The following is a 21,775-nucleotide window of genomic DNA, read 5'->3' as shown; positions in this document are numbered from 1 at the left end:
TCAAAACTAAGTTGTCAAATCAGCTTACATTTATAGGATATACACAAAATCAATCATCATTCTGGATTCAGAAACCAGAGCAGTGGATTGTTGGAGACACTATGGACCTCCTGCCATAAACTTGCACTTTCTATCCTTTGTGGATGGAGGAAACGCTAGGGAATCAGGGAGGATAAATGTTGAAACTGAACTCTACTTTGTTAGCCATTTTTCATCCAGGCATTTTGGAGATTTCTCCCTCGATTCAAGGGAAGACAACATCCAGAAGAACGTAGTGCATGCAGATCTGAATGCAGCCCAGGACTGAAAGAATTTAAAATACTAGAAATACGTACGGACGTATATGCCGGCGGAGGCATAATGACAAACGTCCGATAGCAAGGTAATGCATTTTCCACTCAACCAATGCCACCACGTGATGTTCTACCATTGAGTCATGCATACTTCAGATGAAATAGAGAAGGCTTGGTGCTCCAAGACAATGCTGTGTGTACCTGAGGGGCTGCCTGAGTAGCGGTCTCCAGGGCCTGGCAGTCTGGAAGGTGGAGAGGAGTAACCCATGGAGCTCAATGGCGACTTGTTCATAATGCTGCTCAAACTAGAACCACCCTGGAGATATGGAAAAACAGAATTTAGGAAGAGACAATTCTCCATTCTACCATTATGGTTACACTTGTTTCAAGGGACCTGATAAATTAAGTGACAGGAGATTGTTGCTCACATTGCTATCAATCACAGATCGTTCCATACATACATTCTAGATGTACTGAGAACAGTATTCATATATAGTTTCATACCGCAGATACACTCCTGAGTCTGTAATCCATCAGCACGTCTGTTAATTTCTGCGTCACCTTCAGCACAATCTGCGCATCATTCTCGTTCTCGATCCGGAAGGTATCCTGAAACACACAGTGAAAAATTGGGTTTGGTTGAATGGAAACAAACACACAAATATGACTACACTAAGAGAATAAAATTAACACTTTAGATTAGGGCTGGGTATCGAGTTTCGATACTTACTTGGCACCGAAATGAAAACATCGATACTAAGGGGTATCGAAGCCTCCCTTGTCAATCGATACCAATTTTCGATACCAAAACAAAACAGTGTCATTGAGCCTATAAGCATGTGACATGCTTGCACACCACGCTCTAATACGGCTGGTGATTGGCTGTCATGTAGAAGCATGCAGGGAAAGTTACGCCCACTTTAGCCAGTGTGTGTTTGTTGTGAGGCAGGCAGCGTGCGGTGCGGAGACAAGTGGAGCTGGGACTGGTTTCCACAGACAAGAGAAATAATCGAGAGGTGGGTCCGCTTACCGCAAGTTGTTGTTGATTAGCGGTTATCAGATCCCTCAGTCTGACAGTCTGGCTGTGAGTTGTATCTAGCATTAGATCGTTTAATTAATTGGCGTGGTAACGTTATGTGCAAGTGGGCATTGTGTATTTTTAGCAACTCGTTAACAAACGCTGATGTCATGATAGTTTGTTGAATGTAAATGCGATTCACTTTGTGCCATTAAGGCTATGTATTGATAGGCTAGTCAATGCTCAACTATTGTCTTCCATGCATGAAGTGGAGCTGTCTCATCAGTTTTGACAAGAATGACGTTCTGTTGCAGCAGTGAGCATTAAACACTGATCTGCAATGCTAGCGTTAGATGTTCAATTCATTAGTGTTAACGTTATATGCAAGCGGGCAGTTATCGCCCATTATGTATTTTTAGCAACTCGTTAACAAACGCTGATGTCATGATAGTTTGTTGAATATAAATGGGATTCACTTTGTGCCATTATTGATAGGCTAGTCAATGCTCAACTATTGTCTTCCATGCATGAAGTGGAGCCATCTCATCAGTTTGGACAAGAATAGCGTTCTGTTGCATCAGTGAATATTAAACACTCATTTGCAACTCTCCGTTTTGCACTGAAAACTATTGCACTGATTTATTTGTTTTACATTTATTTCCTTTGTAGTACTCCAATATTTTTTTGTAGGGACAGCAATAAGTTTAGACAACTTAAAGTTATGTTAAATACAGTAGTTTTTTTTTCTGCTGTAAAACTTGAAAAAAACTAAAGATTTGTATCATAATTCTCAATGTGTAATGCAGTTTTATTTTTGTTAAAATGGATTTTTCTAAAAATTGGTATCGAAAAAAGTATCGTTCAGGAACCGGTATCGAAATCAAAGTATCGAAACGGTATCGATATCGAAAATTTTTGAACGATACCCAGCCCTACTTTAGATCCATTTGTATAAATTGCAACACCAACCAGGTAACTGAGAAGTGTAGCGGGGAGACTGCTAGTCTCTGGAGCTGGTCCCATCAAGCCTGGCCTGTCCATTGGTCCACTCCCCATTTGGCTGCCCCTGAACTCATCAGGATTACGTCTGCCAGGACTCTCACCCAACAGTCCACCCTTTCCATAGCCATCTCTGCCACCACCTTTTCCCCCTTGGTGATGGCCCACACCATATCCATATCCATCCATATTAGGTCCAGGTACAACCGGCCTGTTTGAATAGCCTCCCATGCCAGGCTCCCGAAAGTCGCCAATCGGGTAGTCGGAGAAAGGCGGCCCCTGAGGGGGATACTCCCCTGGAAACAAACCATCTGAAAACCTGCCACCTGTGAGAGAGACATGTTCATTACAGGGTTCCTACGCAAACATATATGTATAAGCCTTTGTTTACAATCCTGTGTGGCATATTCACACATTTACTGCACACACACAACTAACTAGCCAATCAATGCAATATGGACAGCTCCAGATTTTACAGCGCCAGACATGCCTATTTCCTCATTCATTCAAAGCACACATCAAAACATATTAATTAGCGGATCTTTACTGTATGTCAGAATCAAAATCCGCGTTGGATATTAAAAAAAATTGTGATATTTGATTTTGGCCATATCGCCCAGCCCCACATCTCACATGTGGCTTTGAATGACAACTGAACATTTAGCCCACTTGTAGAAAATAGACATATATATCGTGTATCTCAGCCTAAAAATACCCAGATGTGTTTTTTTTGTCCACAATATTGCCCAGCTCTATGCTAGAGGAGGTGGGCTGTAGCTCACCCAGATAAACATATGGATGTGGAGTGTGGACATGTGGTGCAGAAGATTGTTGGTTCAATCCCTGCATCATACTCTGGCTTCAGTCAGAAATGTTCACATGATAAGCTGCTGACTGTAAGATGCCATTGCCAGCAGTGATGCTTCTTTATCATCAGTAGTTTGAACACTGATATCAATAAGCTGATGAAGGAGACTGGACAAAGTCCCTGACTCTAGCTCAGTGAGGTAAACGGCTCCTTGGTGTGTAGTTGTTTACTCGTTGAAATGCCACCTGCCACAGGCACACTCTTTACGCTTTCAAATCAGGTGCCACAGCCCAAACTGAGAAATATATAGATCAATATATAGACAGGTCCCAGACAGGGTTTTCTTCATCGATATTAATCCACAAAATAATTGCAATGTCGGTAAAAGTTCAGCTCAGTTCAGTTTTCTCAGAGCTTTTCAGACTTTCGTCTGGGTGTCTATTTTTAAAACTCTTTAACTGACTGAGGCTCGAACCCACAGGTGTCTCAACGGTCATGCAGCTGTCAAATTTGAGTCTGGACAAGTATGGCATTTTCAAATGGAAAATGTGTAGGAACCCTGTCATTAGTACACATACATAATCATGTAGACGAAAGCTTTGCAATATAACAGCAGATGGAACAGAACATGCTTCACAAACAGAAAAAGCCTCACCAAAGTTTTTCCCCATTAGTCCCATCCCTGGTGGCCCTCCTGGAGGCACAACCTTGGGAATAGCAGTACCTGTGACAGAGATGGGAGAGCCAGAGAAACATACAAAACTCAGAATCACAACACTTCTGGAAAACCTTTAACCCTGAAGTAATCCAGATACAACACAGTAACTTACGAAATCCACTGAAGGCAGGAACATCACGGGGCTCCTTCAGGATCACCTAAAACCCAAATCCAAAGTAAATGAAGAGTAGACTCACAACTTGAAACGTTAGGCTTGTCCTACAACCCGGGTTTTACGAGTGAGAACGAGGATTCTCACATATGCTGAAGCCCGCCTACCCTAGCGGCGCTGAACTGAATGCCTTTCTTTTTTACCTCTAAAAAAGACCTTTAAAACCACCCAGGCGCCCCTCAAGGCATCCTGGCAAACCTCAGCCGGTGATTGGCACAGCCACCCGCAACCGCCCACATGTCTCAGACACGTGGGCGCAGACCGGCTGAGGCTAGTCACTCCAAGCATTCAGACTCGCCCCGAGCAGAGCAAGGCTGATTTGTGAGAATCCTCGTTCTCACTCGTAAAACCCGGGTTGTAGGACAACCCTAACGTTTTACTTCATTTCGAACTTGGGATTCTCACATATGCTGATGTACAACCATCCTTGCTGCAAGGAAGCACTTTGTGCAACCCAGAGACCCATGGATGGCCATGCGGGGCACATGACCAGGCCATTTACACCTGGCATTAACATGCGTTTTCTGCCATCAGATTGCAATCAGATAGTGCTTGACCACTTGAAAGTACAGGTGTAAATGCCCCCAAGACACATTGAAGACAGATTGCAATCTGATCAGCCAAACCACCTCCGGAGGTGGTCAGGGATGCATTGTGTACATATTGAACACAAGTGTAAATGTAATGTGTCCTCTCAATCTGCATACAGCAAGTGTATCCGGATTGAGAGGACACCCATTTTTGGTGATCAGATTGCAATCTGATCACCAAAAACACATGTTAATGCCAGGTGTAAATGGCCTCTCAGTGATACACTTTCACCAGCCAATCAGGATTGGGCATAGTACTGGCTGCATTCCAATCGGTAAGTAGTTTCCCGGGAAGTGGACTGCACAGGGTATTCAGCAACCTTGGCTGAATACCCTGTGCAGTCCACTTCACTGGGAACTACTTGCTGATCGGAACGCAGCCGCCTTCTGTCAGGGTCGCGGAGGGATGTGCTCCCATTGTGAGTAAGCGAAACGAATATTATGAAATAGAACACTAGTGTAAAACAGACATAGATTTCCATAGGTCAAGAAAGTCAGCAAGTGCTTGTCTATGTGTAAATCAAGGGGTGTGAATATACATACAAATTTGGCATTCTGCTATACAGTGTACAACATTGTCCATGTTGGATTCTAGCCAATATTACAGACTATTTCTACTCTATTGCAGCGGCGTGTCTTCCCAACACTCACCTTGATTTGACCCCTCCCCTCAGTCCTCTCCACCTCGGTTGCAGTGTGTCTAATTGTCTTCCTTATAGCCGGGTCTTTTATGGCTTCTTCCTCCTCACAGGTGACCTTGTCAGAGTGGGCCCGTTTCTGTACATGTCAGAGAATACACCAAAATAAGGAAGCAGTTCAAGTGCTCACTAATCACAAAAAAGAGAGAAAAAAAATCAATTTTAACTGCACTAATGTTGTCAGGATACCCAAATTCTGATTCAGCCAAAGTATCACAGCAAGAACTGTAATATTAATCACAGATTAGAAAGATACTCACACTAAACACAAGGGCATTTAAATTATGTCGAAAAACATGACAAAATATTAACAACTGAAGAATAGGTTTTACTTGACAATTTTTCTACATCAAAAAGCTAGTAGATAGTAATTCTGAAGGAGCCATTTTGCTGTTGCACTGCTTTACTGCTCTTGACTTGGACCCCCCTTTTTTATGGATACCGGTAACTAAGTCATGTGAACAGAACTCTTTGAAATTAGTACAGTATTGAACAAGATCGTTTCAGTTGGCAGCCGCTTTTCCCACATGCCCCTACTGCACTAAACAGGCTTGTTTTTACCACCGACAGGATCAGATTATTGCATCATGACATTATTATAGAGATAAATATTTTTCCTTCCGCTTGATCCAAGTCTCGCTCAAGTCTCAGGAGAGTTGCATTGTTTGCTGGAAGTCAGCTGTGGTGGGGCAGAAAGCTGGGACTGGGAGCTGACATGTTTGTTTGGGGTAACGGATAGCATAGGTGAATGATTTTGTAAGTTATGGTTGAATATTTATCTGATTTCGAGAATATTGATGAGGCATTTGAATTCGATGGCCAGCCATATTTATTTGAGCCAGAGTAATGTTATAGGGATTACAAACTGAAGAGCGAGGACAACCGGAGCTTCTATCTCGACCAATGTGACGGACAGCAGACAGAGAGAGGGTGAACACGCTGCTGCAAGGTCAATACAAGCGTTCATATACTCTCTCTTTTACAATAACAAACTGAGCCTGTGTGTCTCTCTCTCTTTTACAGTAACAATCTGAGCCTGTGTCTCTCTCTTTTACAATAACAAACTGAGCCTGTGTCTCTCTCTCTCTCTCTTTTACAATAACAAACTGAGCCTGTGTCTCTCTCTCTCTCTCTTTTACAATAACAAACTGAGCCTGTGTGTCTCTCTCTCTTTTACAGTAACAATCTGAGCCTGTGTCTCTCTCTTTTACAATAACAAACTGAGCCTGTGTCTCTCTCTCTCTCTTTTACAATAACAATCTGAGCCTGTGTCTCTCTCTCTCTCTTTTACAATAACAATCTGAGCGTGTGTCTCTCTCTCTCTTTTACAGTAACAATCTGAGCCTGTGTCTCTCTTTTACAGTAACAATCTGAGCCTGTGTATCTCTCTCTCTCTCTCTCTTTTACAGTAACAATCTGAGCCTGTGTCTCTCTCTCTCTCTTTTACAATAACAATCTGAGCCTGTGTCTCTCTCTCTTTTACAGTAACAATCTGAGCCTGTGTCTGTCTCTCTCTCTCTCTCTTTTACAATAACAATCTGAGCCTGTGTCTCTCTCTCTCTTTTACAGTAACAATCTGAGCCTGTGTCTCTCTCTTTCTCTCTTTTACAATAACAATCTGAGCCTGTGTCTCTCTCTCTTTTACAGTAACAATCTGAGCCTGTGTCTCTCTCTCTCTTTTACAGTAACAATCTGAGCCTGTGTCTCTCTCTCTCTCTTTTACAGTAACAATCTGAGCCTGTGTCTCTCTCTCTCTCTCTTTTACAATAACAAACTGAGCCTGTGTGTCTCTCTCTCTTTTACAGTAACAATCTGAGCCTGTGTCTCTCTCTTTTACAATAACAAACTGAGCCTGTGTCTCTCTCTCTCTCTTTTACAATAACAATCTGAGCCTGTGTCTCTCTCTCTCTCTTTTACAATAACAATCTGAGCGTGTGTCTCTCTCTCTCTTTTACAGTAACAATCTGAGCCTGTGTCTCTCTTTTACAGTAACAATCTGAGCCTGTGTATCTCTCTCTCTCTCTCTCTTTTACAGTAACAATCTGAGCCTGTGTCTGTCTCTCTCTCTTTTACAATAACAATCTGAGCCTGTGTCTCTCTCTCTCTTTTACAGTAACAATCTGAGCCTGTGTCTGTCTCTCTCTCTCTCTCTTTTACAATAACAATCTGAGCCTGTGTCTCTCTCTCTCTTTTACAGTAACAATCTGAGCCTGTGTCTCTCTCTTTCTCTCTTTTACAATAACAATCTGAGCCTGTGTCTCTCTCTCTTTTACAGTAACAATCTGAGCCTGTGTCTCTCTCTCTCTTTTACAGTAACAATCTGAGCCTGTGTCTCTCTCTCTCTCTTTTACAATAACAATCTGAGCCTGTGTCTCTCTCTCTCTCTCTTTTACAATAACAATCTGAGCCTGTGTCTCTCTCTCTCTTTTACAGTAACAATCTGAGCCTGTGTCTCTCTCTCTCTCTCTTTTACAATAACAATCTGAGCCTGTGTCTCTCTCTCTCTCTTTTACAATAACAATCTGAGCCTGTGTCTCTCTCTCTCTCTCTTTTACAATAACAATCTGAGCCTGTGTCTCTCTCTCTTTTACAACAACAATCTGAGCCTGTGTCTCTCTCTCTTTTACAATAACAACCTGAGACTGTGTCTCTCTCTCTTTTACAATAACAATCTGAGCCTGTGTCTCTCTCTCTTTTACAATAACAATCTGAGCCTGTGTCTCTCTCTCTCGTTTACAATAACAATCTGAGCCTGTGTCTCTCTCTCTTTTACAGTAACAATCTGAGCCTGTGTCTCTCTCTCTCTTTTACAGTAACAGTCTGAGCCTGTGTCTCTCTCTCTCTCTTTTACAGTAACAATCTGAGCCTGTGTCTCTCTCTCTCTTTTACAGTAACAGTCTGAGCCTGTGTCTCTCTCTCTCTCTTTTACAGTAACAATCTGAGCCTGTGTCTCTCTCTCTCTCTTTTACAATAACAATCTGAGCCTGTGTCTCTCTCTCTTTTACAGTAACAATCTGAGCCTGTGTCTCTCTCTCTCTTTTACAGTAACAATCTGAGCCTGTGTCTCTCTCTCTCTCTTTTACAATAACAATCTGAGCCTGTGTCTCTCTCTCTTTTACAGTAACAATCTGAGCCTGTGTCTCTCTCTCTTTTACAGTAACAATCTGAGCCTGTGTCTCTCTCTCTCTTTTACAGTAACAATCTGAGCCTGTGTCTCTCTCTCTCTCTCTCTCTTTTACAGTAACAATCTGAGCCTGTGTCTCTCTCTCTTTTACAGTAACAATCTGAGCCTGTGTCTCTCTCTCTTTTACAGTAACAATCTGAGCCTGTGTCTCTCTCTCTCTCTCTTTTACAGTAACAATCTGAGCCTGTGTCTCTCTCTCTTTTACAATAACAATCTGAGCCTGTGTCTCTCTCTCTTTTACAGTAACAATCTGAGCCTGTGTCTCTCTCTCTTTTACAATAACAATCTGAGCCTGTGTCTCTCTCTCTTTTACAGTAACAATCTGAGCCTGTGTCTCTCTCTCTTTTACAGTAAGAATCTGAGCCTGTGTCCGTGGCAAAAACAAGCTTGTTTAGTGGACGTACATGCAGGCTGCCAAGGCAGGAGGGGCATGTGGGAAAATCAAGTGAAGCGATCTTGGTCAATACTGCACCAATTGCAAAGAATTCTGCTCACATGACTTAGTTATATGACAATAGGATCCAAGTTGAAAAATACCAAAATTCTCCTTTAAAACCTATGATTGTAAAATATCACAAGTGTTAATAAAAACAAAAAAAATCTGCCCTACAATTAGGCACAGTGGTACTTTTCCCCAACACCAGTACGTATATAGTGTAACACTTGACTGGACACACCAAGGAACAACTGCGCTCACCAAATATCTGAAGCTGTGTTTCCAGCCTTTGACATGGGCCAACATGTCATGCTGTAAGCGGGACACGCTGCAGAGTTTACACTGGTAGTGCGGCGGGACAGCTTTACTGGGGCTACGGTACTCCCATACAAACTGAAGACCTGTGGATATGGAATGATCATTCATTAAGTACTTCTATGGAATGAGGAGGGGGTAGTAGGAGCACACGAGGAACCGACTCTTCTACTTACCAACGACTGGCTCTGTGACATCCTTCAACTGTTTGGTGAGAGAGCTCAAGGTCTGGAGGTTTGCCCCTTTCATGAAGACTGTGAAAACACAACAGTGGTCAGTGCAAAGCATAAACAGATGTGCCTAGAGCTGAAGCTTTACAGTGGTCCACAACTGCTGGACAAGTGAGACCTCAAGCTTCACGTCCCGACAACTAACCCTCACACAGCCTGTGGCTGAGGATAATCATATACAACTAGAATGACTGCACCGCAGATATATGCCTCGGCCAACAAGTGAGCAGATGACATCCGTGTCTGTCCAGACTTTGACGTTTGAGCCAAATGTGAAGAAATTCCGTCAAGGCGTTACTGTCTGAGATATCACGTTAGCAAGCTTGAAAATGGCGTTTGTGAGGTCACAGTGACCTTGATCCTTTGACCACCAAAATCTAATCAGTGCATCCTTGAGTCCAAGTGGATGTTTGAGCCAAATGTGACAAAATTCCATCAAAGGTGTTCCTGAAATATCGCATTCGCGTTCGTGAGGTCAGTGACCTTGAACTTTGACCACCAAAATTGAATCAGTTTATCCTTGAGTCCAAGTGGACGTTTGAGCCAAATTTGACGAAATTCCGTCAAGGCGTTCCTGCGATATCGCGTTAACGAACATTGGACGGACAACCCGAAACCATAATGCCTCCGGATCGGCTATCGCCGGTGGAGACATAAAAAGGAAGCATTGCAATTAAACAAATGTGCTGTGGTTTTATACCAACTACAGCGTCAGGAGGCCCGTTAAATGAGGCATGGATTTTATAGGCCCTATATTAACTGAACAACTGTTAGAAACCCAAACTCCTTGCATTGCTTTTGAAGCAGGAAAGATTGGGGCAGTTCTCTGCTAACCCCCATACAGGCCCAAACTGGGCTGCAGGACTCCAGCTCCTATGATGGATTGCTTCTCACTAGGTCCATCCACAAAAGTAAAACTTCTGTGTGGACATGGATGAAGCAGTCCAATTCTAGGAGAACAATAAAAGACGTAATATAAAATACTCAGGTAACCTGCAACGGTGGAGTTCACTAGAATTGAGGAATAATGTAATTCAACATCACATAATCACTCAAGTCAAGCCAGGATGACACAGGCCATGACAAAAAGACAATACTGAAGTCAGCAGGGTTAAAAAAAATATATGACAGAAAAATGTTCACACAATTATCACCCAGCACAAAAAGTGCATTGCGGTTTAACATTAGGATATTCATCAGCAACCACCACAGATGCATGGTTGATATCAATTATGTCCCACTGATTAAAAACCGTGTCTTAGGAGCTCTCACCATTACAGTCACCAGGGGCTAAAGATGCTGGTCTTTACTGTAGCAATATCCTATAAATGGGTTGGCATTTTAAAGTTGTTCAGTATGTTTGTTCATCTTAGAAACATCTAAAATGTCCAACTGCATTAAACGGGTTAACAAAATGATTAATTTACGCAAGACATTAGAGAATATTTTGCTAATAAATTTCAGCAGTGGAGACCACTGAAACCTAAAGTCTAAATCCATGGATGGCACCACAAAAAGCTGAGCCTCTGAGAGAGTGAATCTCCACGAGGGGTGAACATGTCACCACCCTGATCAGCATTCATATGAAGCAGGGGATCAAGGCCTCAGCCTTCAACTCTCATCATTGGCAGTGGTACCATGAGTAGCAAGGACTTACCTATGTCAGCAGAATGCAGCTGCTTTCTCTGTCAGTGGAGGGAATAAACCCAGATGGAGAAGAGAGACACATATAGGCATTAGTGACAGGAATGATGCTTGGCAGAGGGCTGAACTCCTCATCCCTGTCCTGTACACTTTATATGCTATGGAGCAATTTAGCTCATCCTACATGTTCCCTGCATCAGGCAGGGGGCATGCCACTGAGTGTCTAACCGTGGAGAAAAAAAAAATCTTTACTCTGCTGATCACATTGAATTCTCATTAAATGAGAATGCAGAACAGCAGCACTCAATTATTTGTTGAATAGATAAGAGAATGAAGAGACACTGAATGAAGCCTAAGTTTAGTATACAACCATGTCCAAAGTGGCAAGCACTCAGAATTAAAATCTGAGTAGCTTGCCACGAGTGAAAAGTTCAGTGAACCACTGAATACGTTATGCATAAAGCTCATGTCGTCAAATCTGAAGCGCTGTAAGATCTGACAACTGTATGCAGTCATGCAGTAGCCAGCCATAGATATGATACATCTACGTCTGGAACACAACTCTTGAAAAGTGGTTAACGCCCGCCCCCCAAGACAAAAAAAAAGAGGCGTGACAGACATATGAATTGACCAACCACGGACAGCATGACGGACTTCTGTTACAGCCCAGCCAGTCAAATTTCGCGCACAATTCCTCTCGGCGGAACCAAGAAATTTGACTTGTGATTGAGACCCTCTGCCGTGGTCAGACGTTGGGTCTGACCACGTGAGACTATTGTATGCATAACACTTAATAGGAAATGTTTGCATTGTGAAACAAAATAGCCTGGAGTTTGCAACACTGGTGCTGAAAAGTTCCTTAAATAATAGGAACAGGCTATAATTGTGAGGTGAGACCACTGAGTGGGGTCCTCGTGAACCAACGTGCAATTATGACCAGGTTTGGGAGCAGAGAAGGCAACAGTTCCACAGGCTCTTGCCACTTGTCTCTGCCGCTTCAAGCATCACAGCAATCGTTGGAAATCATAATATCAGAGAAGGAAACACAACATGTCCCCGTAATCATGCTTGAAATTTGTGTATGTGTGAGAGAACCCGACAGAAGGCTATAGGACGAATCAGCGTGACATCACTTGACACCCAGAAATGCGCAACCCCGCGGCAGTTAATAGTATGAGTTGTGCCAAACAAACGTTACTATCTCAAAAACTATACATCACATCGCTTATATTTTGACATTCTGAGAGAGAGCAGAAGTAGCTCAAGAGTTTGATGTATATTATATACATGTCGTCTTAAAGTTGTGTGAACTGTCGCAGTTTTTTAAATGTAAACAGAGTTAAGCGCAAATTATTAATTATTATTTTCGCTCGAGCATAATTTGCACTTAACTCTGTTTACATTTTAAAAACTGCGACAGTTCACACAACTTTAACACGACATGTATATATTATACATCAAACTCTTGAGCTACTTCTGCTCTCACTCAGATTGTCAAAATATAAGCGATGTGATGATGTATAGTTTTTGAGATAGTAACGTTTGTTTGGCACAACTCATACTATTAACTGCCGCGGGGTTGCGCATTTCTGGGTGTCAAGTGACGTCACGCGGATTCGTCCTATACGTTTTTATTTTGATATTGTCTTTACTTGTTGAGGGTTGCTCCTTTTGGCTCTCTTTTTTGCAGGTGGCCCCATGTGTGCATTGTGTGGTCCCCCACTTGGCAAATGTGTTGGCTGCGCAGCAACTTCAGTTTCCATTCCCTCCATCTCCATTCAAGAACTGTAACAGACGGAAGAAGACCGTATCAAAATCATACCAACTAAAGCACATTCAATTTCTATTTATTTAAAATGACGATCCTACCACCTGTGAGACATTTGGTTACGCGACAGCTAGATTATGATATGCATTCACAAACGCGTTATCCGACTTTGTTTCGTTTCGTCCCAGGCCTAGTTGGGTGTTAGCATGCTATGCTACCAGCGTAACGCCATGCTAATGCTGCTTGTAAAAAGAAACACGTAATAACTTAGTAAGTATTCATCAAATAACACAGCGATCACGAATGTTTAAAAGGTCAATTTCATTTACCAATTTACCTGGTTACTTTTCACACAAACTGCAAGTTGATTGAAGCAGCGGCTAGGTCACGTCAGGAAAAAAGAAAAAGCACAATGGATGCGAGTTGAAAGGTCCTTAGGCTCCCTGCTACTTTCGCCCATTTAAAAACAGACAGTCTTTGCCCTCCCATCGGGGACTTAAACACAAGAGGTAGATGTGACACTAGGAAATTGAATAAAATATGCTCGTTTAACATTACATTAAACATCTTTTTGATCAACACAGGCATTAATAATTGACCATATTCTCAAGGCAAATGTGAAGACAACTATGCAGTGCGTTCGTTTTGTCTATGTTCCCCCCCACCACCATAATATAGGTCAATGGATGGTATCCGCAACCACCGTGCACCGCCCGCTCGCTGAGCGTCAGGGTGTCCCTGGTTTCCTAAACATGCGTACATGAAGTCAGAGGACCAATTCATCAACACGAGCTTGAATGCAGAACAGAATATAATTAGCGTTATTTGTTTGTTTGTTTTTATTCTGGTAGCTGTTATTAGGACTGACGAATGTTTGACGTGCTATAAACCTCTGACGTGAGTAGCCAGGGCTTTTTACAAGTAACGTTACGTGAAACATTAAAAAGAATTCTGCTTCACATGGTGCAACTTGCAAGGGGGTTGAATGGCTAGTTAGCTAGCTGTTAGTAACGTTGACGTTGTGCTATTGTGCTAACGTAAATTTCTAATAGAAATGCTTAGCTAGCCTGAGAGCACCAGAGTAGTGTGTTTGTAGTTTGTGCTGCTAAACGTAATCCTTTCAATGCTCCAGTCACCCAACTCTACATCCCGACAAATACTCTGATGCTAATGGTCTCTGCGTCTGTAGGAAGTCAACGCACTCATTCCCTTCTCCCTCCATCTCAGGTCAGGAGAAGTAAGTTACCAGTAACGCAATAGACTTCAGAGATGAAGGCCAAGAAGAAGAAGAGGCAGGATGACTTCCAGAAAGTCAAGTTAAAGGTGGGAAAGAAGAAGCCCAAAGCTGATAATGCCACCAACACCAACTTCCGCACCAAGGGAATCAACCTATCTGAACAGCTGAAGAGAGAGAGTGGCCCCACCACACACAGACATCTTGGCATCAATGTAAGCTCTCTCTCAATCTCTCTCTCTCTCTCTCTCTCTCTCTCTCTCTCTCTCCGTCTCTGAGACACACAGACACTGCTTTCACAAACTGTTCACTGCTGTATTTGAATCATAGATTTGAATGTTACAAATCGTGTGCCTTCCCGTGTTCTTCCTCCATTAGGACCTGCTGTCCCAGCTCCACCATTACAATGGCAATGTGAAGCAGAGCGCCTTGTCGGGTTTGAGAGAGCTGCTGTCTCTTAATCCTCCTCTATTAGAGCAGCATCTCTCCCGCCTGCTGTCTGAAGTGGCGGCTGTTTTCACAGACAAGGATGGCGATGTTCGCATGGCAGCCACGCGTCTGCTCAGGTTAGAAGAAGCAACATTCTGACTCGATTGCCACAATACAATATAAGGAACATTTCCCTTCTATCATTTTCTTTCTAAAAATCACACAGGCTAACCTGTCTAAAATGGTGTACTGCCTCCAGGTTCATTGCGCAGTGTGTGTCTTCAGAGCGAGTGGCTCCGTTTTTCCCGCTCCTCAGCGCCCACCTGTCCTGCGCCATGACCCACATTGAGACAGGCATCCAGGAGGATGCCATGAAGGTCCTGGATGTCTTGCTGGAACACTACCCTGGCCCGTTAGCAGCGCGGCCTGCTATCCTCCTCAACAACTTCCTGGAGTTGATCTCCCACAGACGCACCAGCGGAGGAGCCAAAAAGGCTCAGGAGACCAAGGGGAGGAGCTGGGCCCTGTCAGTCGACCCAAACAGGGCCGTCACCAGCCAGCAGTGGCGCCTCACGGTGCTCCTCAGGTACAGATGCACATGCACACAAACATAGTCTGTGATGAGACTCATTAAAGAAATGAGTAAAACTGCTAACTCTGAGGTTTGTGTCACTCTATCTCAGGCTGGGGTGTTTTCTGCAGGCAGTGGTTGAGGAAAGGCCAGTGGAGGAAGGCGATGTGTCTGACCCAACTGAAGGGGTGTTTGGTTCCAGTGGAGATGGAGTGCTCACACCTGTGGATCTCAACTGGGAAGAGCTCACCTACAGCAAGACCGGAGTTAAGGTGTACGAACACTCTGGGGCCAAGCCCACTCCGCACTCCACCTACAGGCTCAGGTACCAACGCCGCAAACTCCTGTGCTCATCGCGGAATATGAATTAGGGCTGCAACTAACGATTATTTTGATAATTGATTAATCTGTAGATTATTTATTCGATTAATTGGATAAAAATAAATGCGCAGATTTTATTCCAATCATTTTATTCAAAAATCAAATGTCTCAATATTAGTGCACACAAGTGCTGCTTGAATGGACCAGAGCTGTCTAAACAATTAGCCTATGAAAATTATAAGTAATAAATAAAAAGAACAACTACATCACTATCTACCTTGAGGTTTTATGTGCCATGCCTGGCATGTTTGATTTTCACTGTGACTCTCAAGGCAACCAAAGTGCGTGCACACACACACACACACACACACACACACACACACACACACACCAAGCTGGATCAAAACACCGGCTAGAGGCCGCGCAAAACGCAAAGCAGGTGTCTAATCTCGTTTACTTACCGTAATTAAAGCCCCCTCTCGTTTAAAGATTTTGTAGCGTTAACGTTGACCAGCTTACCCTGCTCAGCTGTTGAGCCCCAGGCATGGCTAATGTTAGTTATGTTATGTTTTCCTTTGTCCTCATTCCCGTGGTGCGTCCGTGCCATGCAAGGTCGATTTTACATATTTGCAGCTAACACACTTTTTACAAAATGTGAAGCGCTCCCACACTTTAGATAGTCTAGTTGAAAAGTTTTCAGCGTGTCCGCCATGTTGGCACCATGCGTCTCCATCTCCATGGAGACAACACGTGATGTAGGCAGTCCGTGACACGGGAAGTAGGCAGACGCGCACAATGTAGATAAATGTTTATATTATATAATTATATAGCTATGCGACCCAACAAATCACAAGCAAACGAATTGATAACGCAATTCGTTGCCAACAAATTTAATAATCGATTTTTATCGATTTTATCGATTAGATGTTGCAGCCCTAATATGAATCAATCAGACAGGAATATTCAACATAATCCCCACTCCCTGTTTCTTCCATTCTCTGCCATTGTGTAGACCGGAGGTGGACCCAGGAGCTGGAGTGGGTGAGGGGCTTGGCTCAGCGGAGGCAGTTCAGAGCTTTGCAGCAACTCTGGTGCCCCTTCTTCTGGAGGTGTGGGTAGAGGCCAGTGCTAGTGACTCTCCCTGGAACAGCACCGATGGGTCGCACCTGCTCACCCCGGATTCCATGTCAATCATGTTCCAGGTCCTATCCATCTTGCAGCTGCTGAGAAAGCTGGCACCACAGAGGGAGCACCAGGATACACTGGTGAGACCACACACACACACACACACACACACCGTTTATTTGTTAAAGAAAATGGTTTTGCAGAAAGTGACAGATTGCACTTTCTCTGTGTAGGACGTATGGTTCCGTAATGAGTACCTGGGACATTTTAAGCAGCACTTCATGAAGAACTTCCCCTACGGCACTCGGGACACACCCAAACCTAAGAAGAAGCTTGACCCCAAGAGGTAAGTGTTAACATGTCATGGGAACTTCTTTCCTTCCTTCCTTCCTTCCTCTCTCTTTTCGTGAGGTGAACATTGTTCTGCAGTTCATGTGAGAGGTGAAGAAAATCATTTGAAAGATGTTACCTGTAATCGGTGTTGTGCATGAACGCGCTAAAAAGAGCGACGTTCATTGAACGAGCTGACAACGGTGAGCTGAGCGGCGCATGCCATTTCCTAATGAACGTGACGGAACATCGTTAACTCCTGTGGGATTTAACAGCGTTCTTTTCTGACTTTGATAATTGCCGATTGCGTTTACATGTGTGTGGTCATTTGCATAAGAAAAAAATTGTTTTGCTGTCAATTCGCCGCTTTGCGTCTGTCTCTCTTCTCTTCTCTGCTGTCTACTGCGGGCAGGGCACACACACACACACACAGTGAGGGAGACACACACAGCGGTGTGTGTGGTAATGCTACAAGGATGTTTTCCCCAAATGGACTTGTTTCAAATCCAAAACTGCACGGCTCCAGTGAGCTCCAGGAGAGAGGAGAGCCAATTACCCTGAACGAGCCCCGACTTCGTTTAAAAATATTACCATTGGTGATTCTATTGCTGGAGCAGCTAAAAAAAACGGTTGAATCAAAACTGGCAAATAGTCTAGATTAGAATATGGTTCATTATTAATGTTTTCTATTATGTCATCATTTATTTTTCATTTATCTTTTTTTCCCACTCTTCTCAACTGAGCATGCAGACAATTAAAATGAGGTTGCAATGCGTGCTTTTTGCACCCCTGTAAAACCGGGCCTGACAAGGCTCAGTAGTCTATGAAATGCAACAGTCTTGTTTTTCCATGTTAGATCATAATACCTGTACGAGTACCCAAACTGGGTGTAAGAACCCTAACTTTACCCTCACACCTTCAGGAATAAGCAGGCCACAGCAGCCCCGGGGCAGACGGTGGAGCCTCTAGCCCTGAACATCACACTGTGCCAGGTGATGGTGTTCCTCAGCCCGGGGCAGGGCCAGGAGCTCGGTCGGGAGACTGATGCTGACTGGCTGCTCCCCCTCAGGTCGTTTGTCAGAGACACTCTGTCCAGCTCTGTCAAGCTGAGCTACAGGCAGCTGCACATGCTGCTGGGCACCGTGTGGAAGATGGTGCTCACACAGAGGAGCAGAAGTAAGTGTGCGTGGTGAGGTTGTACGTGCGACATTGTCCGTCCTCGAAAATATGTAACCTTGAATTCTAGGAGATTAGAATACTTTGATGCCTTTAATTAGGCAATTAGATCTACAGAGCATAGTCACCATTCATCAAAACATACATAAAGACTGTAAAGGTGCTTATTGCATGCTAAAGTGTCAAGGTCATTTGTTATTCATCAATGTGAAGGCATTTTTAAATGTTAAGTCTGTATGTGTTTGTTTGCGCAGCAGTGACAGAGGACCTGCTGGCTGCGGTGAATGCCTACTACCAGCAGAGGAACCTGAGTCTGCAGACAAGATCTCTACTGCTGTCATTCTACAGCAAGCTCTACCTGCAGGAGCAAGGACACACACACATTGCCAGGTAAACCAAAGTGCTTTTGACATACAAAATACAAAATGCAGGGTTTGACACCTGTCTTTAAGCCTACCTACTGTAACAAGTTGATCAACCAACTAAACTTTCCTGCATTAGCTGTCATTGTGCTTGTGGACATGACGTATTTCAACATTGTATTACAATGTTTACAATAGGCTCTTTCACACACAGATCGTGCAAAAATTGCCGTTTAGGAGTCCCGCAAAGCTCGCGCCACAGAAATTGCTTTCACACAGCGCCAAGCAGCACGGCCACTTTCCCGTGCTGTGGTGTACTTTCAGGTGAAATCCCCTGCTCCCGGATTGAAAGGCGAGCGGAGGGATTTCCAGCTCCTCCTAGCCCAAATAAATATTTTCATAGGTTAGTGTAGCCTAGGCTACTGTATGATGAATGAATTAATTCAACAACAATACTTCCCTCCCTCCTTCTCCTAGTCCGCTGAGCTGGGAGAGGATAGGTGCACTCGCATGGTGGGCGGACTCGCCAAAACGGGCTCCACCGCCGCACTCGCAAGGTGGGCGGGCAGATCGATATGGTGTCCTACTAAAATTGAAACGATACACGACCGCCCGCATATCAAACAGCTGCAGTCTGCATAACGTTTGTCGGGGGAATAGTATGGGCTATAAATGCACATGACTACTTAACGTTAGTAGTTTTTGTAAGGGAATGCACAGAGCTGATTTCGAGAGGGAATAACCTCAGACCAACTCGAGTCGCCACAGACAGCTATAGCCCTCTGAAGCTTATTATTATATCCGTTAATTGTAGCCTACCTACTAATGTCAACATCGTTTGAGCATAAAGCCTAACCGCACGGAGCATTCCTCCTGGCGTCCCTGCAGTCATGATTGTATAGGCTACTTTTTTTACTTTCACTCCTGCACTTTTCTTGATCACATGAGGTGATTTCCCCTGTAATTTTTTTTATGAATGAGCAGACCATTCCCACCTTTTCCGGCTCGCTGCGACGACCTTTCAAGTGGAGGCGGGTTGCCAGGTAACCCGGCGCTGTTACTACCTCCCGTCGCGGGACAAAAGGCGTAAAACAATTGTCCACCAAAGCGCATTCACGACTTTCACATCGGAGGCGCGAATCCTATTTTTCGGCTTTCAAGGCCGGTGTGAAAGAGCCTAATGAATACTGTGTTGTGTTTTTGGGTGTAATTCTCCCTCACTGGACTTTCTGTCTGCTAGCTTGGCTTTCTTCTTCCTCCTGTATGAGCAGTAAAAGTTAAATTTCACCCTTGTGGTGTTAAATCATTTCAGCAAAGAAAATAAAAATGAGAAAATAGCACATAGCCTACATTGTCGATTAATCGGTTAACATATAGTTTGATCGATCCTATCCTTAACGATCGATTAATCGATTGTCATTTAACATCCCTATTCCTGACCCGTACTCGCTGTCAGGATGGGGTGAGGTTTCCTGACCCGTACTCGCTGTCAGGATGGGGTGAGGTTTCCTGACCCGTACTCGCTGTCAGGATGGGGTGAGGTTTCCTGACCCGTACTCGCTGTCAGGATGGGTGTAGGATCCAACTACATTGCGAAAGTTGCAGTGGTTTATACGGCACAAGATGTATTTTCCCTTATTCCGGGGATCCCTCTGATTTTCTGCCACCACAATTGCCAACAAATTGATCTCTATAATGTAGCCAACACATCAACAGTGACCCAATATGACCTGTAGATGTTGGGGATAGTCTATTTCTCTTTTCGGCTGGTTTAGAATCATCACTGTATTGTTTGCATTGGACTATTGAGCTTTTGCAGAAAATCCAACCAAAAGTCTCCCAAATCCTCCTAATGAACACATGAAGCAGCTTATAGGCGTTACTGTCTGTGGTGGTAGTAGCCATGTTTTAATGCTAGATTTATATAACATGTTTTCAGTTGATTTGACAAATTAATGGTCTTCTACATGCAAGATAATTTTCCAAACTCAGGAGTAGCCATGCGATCTGTGGCCTTCTTGAAATGTTGTACCCTAGAGATGATACTTTCATTTCTGCATGTAGTCAGAGCTGACTTGAGGAACCAGTCAGTCTCTTGCAATTTCTACCAGCAAACTGGTCTCTAGTTTGTCATTTCCTTTTTATTTTCAAAGCATTATGATGTCAGCACTGTCAATTAGTCATAAAGGCCACTCTATGAGAAAAACAATTGTTCACGGAGACTTGTGTATGCTTTTAAATTGTGCAGCGAGGAATTTGCCATTAGGCCTATACAGGCATAACAAGGTAATTACATGTGATCAAAGCAAAGCATTGTTCAAGTAGGAAATGTATTCAGTATCCTCAACATCAGTATTTAGCCCTACAGGGAAATGGAGCAGAACAGTCATGTGACGTCTTTTGCCCCGGAAGTAAGTTCCCTATTCATTTTCTCCATAGACATTTCAAAAATCCTTGTATAACGAGTTTTAAGGCTAGAACCAAGCCAAACCTACTGAATCACGCTCAGTCTCCCTGAGACTGAGCCAGCCGATAGGTTAACTGTGCCTGGCTGAGCCACGTGTAACGTATAGGGCAAGCCGACTTAATATAAGTCCGTGTGCAATAAAGATAATATTGCATGTAATGTATACTTCTCTACGTATTTTGCTCCCTTAGACGTATTCTACTTATTTTTGCTTCTATCGCATTTACTACTGTTTATCCTATGCTATGTTGTTCTTATTCTTATTCTTATTCTTCTTATTCTGCTTTACTATTGTTTACTTCATGCTATGTGTGTTCTGTGAGCGAGCTACTGTAACTTGTCCCAATTTCCCCCCGGGGATCATTAAAGTCTTTCTGATTCTGATTCTGAATCATGAGTGACCATAAAACATTTCACTTGATCCCCACCCCCCCCGCCCCCCCCTACCCGTCTTTATTTTTGTTTTTGTTGTTTTTTAATTTTTATATAAGTATTTTTCAAAATGTCTACGGAGAAAATGAATGGGGAACTCACTTCCGGGGCAAGAGGTGTCACGTGACTGTTCAGCTCTATGGAGAGTAACTGAGACACAAGGAATTATCCATCTTATTTTTGAATGACCCGCTGTAAAATAATTATGGGTGCAAGCCGGTCCGGTTCAGAACGTGACTGATTGTTGCAGCTTGCACATTTCCTCGTTAAAACTCAGACGCTGGGGAAAAAAAGTTGCTTGTCACAATAAATATAGTCTCGCTAGCCAGCCTCTCTTCCCTTCCCTCAGAGAGTCTGGCGTCGTGGAAACAGGCAACAGGGATCAGCCCGCCCCTGCTCTAAAGCTGCTCTCCCATTCGAGCGGCTGTTTCGGTGGCAGCAGGATATCCGCTCCC

The 21,775-nt window shown here is 43.6% G+C and overlaps 2 protein-coding genes across 2 annotated transcripts in view; one reads left to right on the top strand and one right to left on the bottom strand.

Moving 5' to 3' along the window:
* Positions 1-960: 960 nt before the first annotated feature.
* On the bottom strand, positions 961-13,325 carry LOC310771657 (uncharacterized protein; the record flags this gene model as incomplete). The annotated part of the gene is made up of 10 exons (XM_083664217.1): positions 13,211-13,325; positions 12,758-12,890; positions 11,119-11,146; positions 9,408-9,485; positions 9,178-9,317; positions 5,250-5,375; positions 3,949-3,994; positions 3,774-3,842; positions 2,277-2,636; positions 961-965 (listed from the first exon to the last, which is right to left on the bottom strand). The coding sequence occupies exons 2-10, from the start codon at positions 12,881-12,883 to the stop codon at positions 961-963; spliced, it is 978 nt and encodes a 325-aa protein (XP_083520343.1). The 5' UTR covers positions 12,884-12,890; positions 13,211-13,325.
* Positions 13,326-13,645: 320 nt separating this feature from the next.
* LOC310771656 (testis-expressed protein 10 homolog) overlaps positions 13,646-21,775 on the top strand; it is a 32,315-nt gene continuing 24,185 nt past the window's right edge. Inside the window, exons 1-9 of the mRNA XM_083664216.1 lie at positions 13,646-13,770; positions 14,101-14,322; positions 14,486-14,673; positions 14,796-15,122; positions 15,220-15,432; positions 16,441-16,693; positions 16,787-16,899; positions 17,806-18,059; positions 18,314-18,449. Coding sequence (XP_083520342.1) covers positions 14,143-14,322; positions 14,486-14,673; positions 14,796-15,122; positions 15,220-15,432; positions 16,441-16,693; positions 16,787-16,899; positions 17,806-18,059; positions 18,314-18,449 — 1,664 coding nt within the window. The 5' untranslated portion in view covers positions 13,646-13,770; positions 14,101-14,142. The remainder of the gene's footprint in view (positions 13,771-14,100; positions 14,323-14,485; positions 14,674-14,795; positions 15,123-15,219; positions 15,433-16,440; positions 16,694-16,786; positions 16,900-17,805; positions 18,060-18,313; positions 18,450-21,775) is intronic.

The sequence above is a fragment of the Poromitra crassiceps genome (assembly GCF_964638095.1).
Source record: "Poromitra crassiceps genome assembly, contig: HAP1_SCAFFOLD_956, whole genome shotgun sequence".
NCBI classification, from domain to species: Eukaryota; Metazoa; Chordata; class Actinopteri; order Beryciformes; family Melamphaidae; genus Poromitra; species Poromitra crassiceps.
Note: the sequence above shows the minus strand (reverse complement) of the source record. Positions and strands in the feature narration are given on the sequence as shown.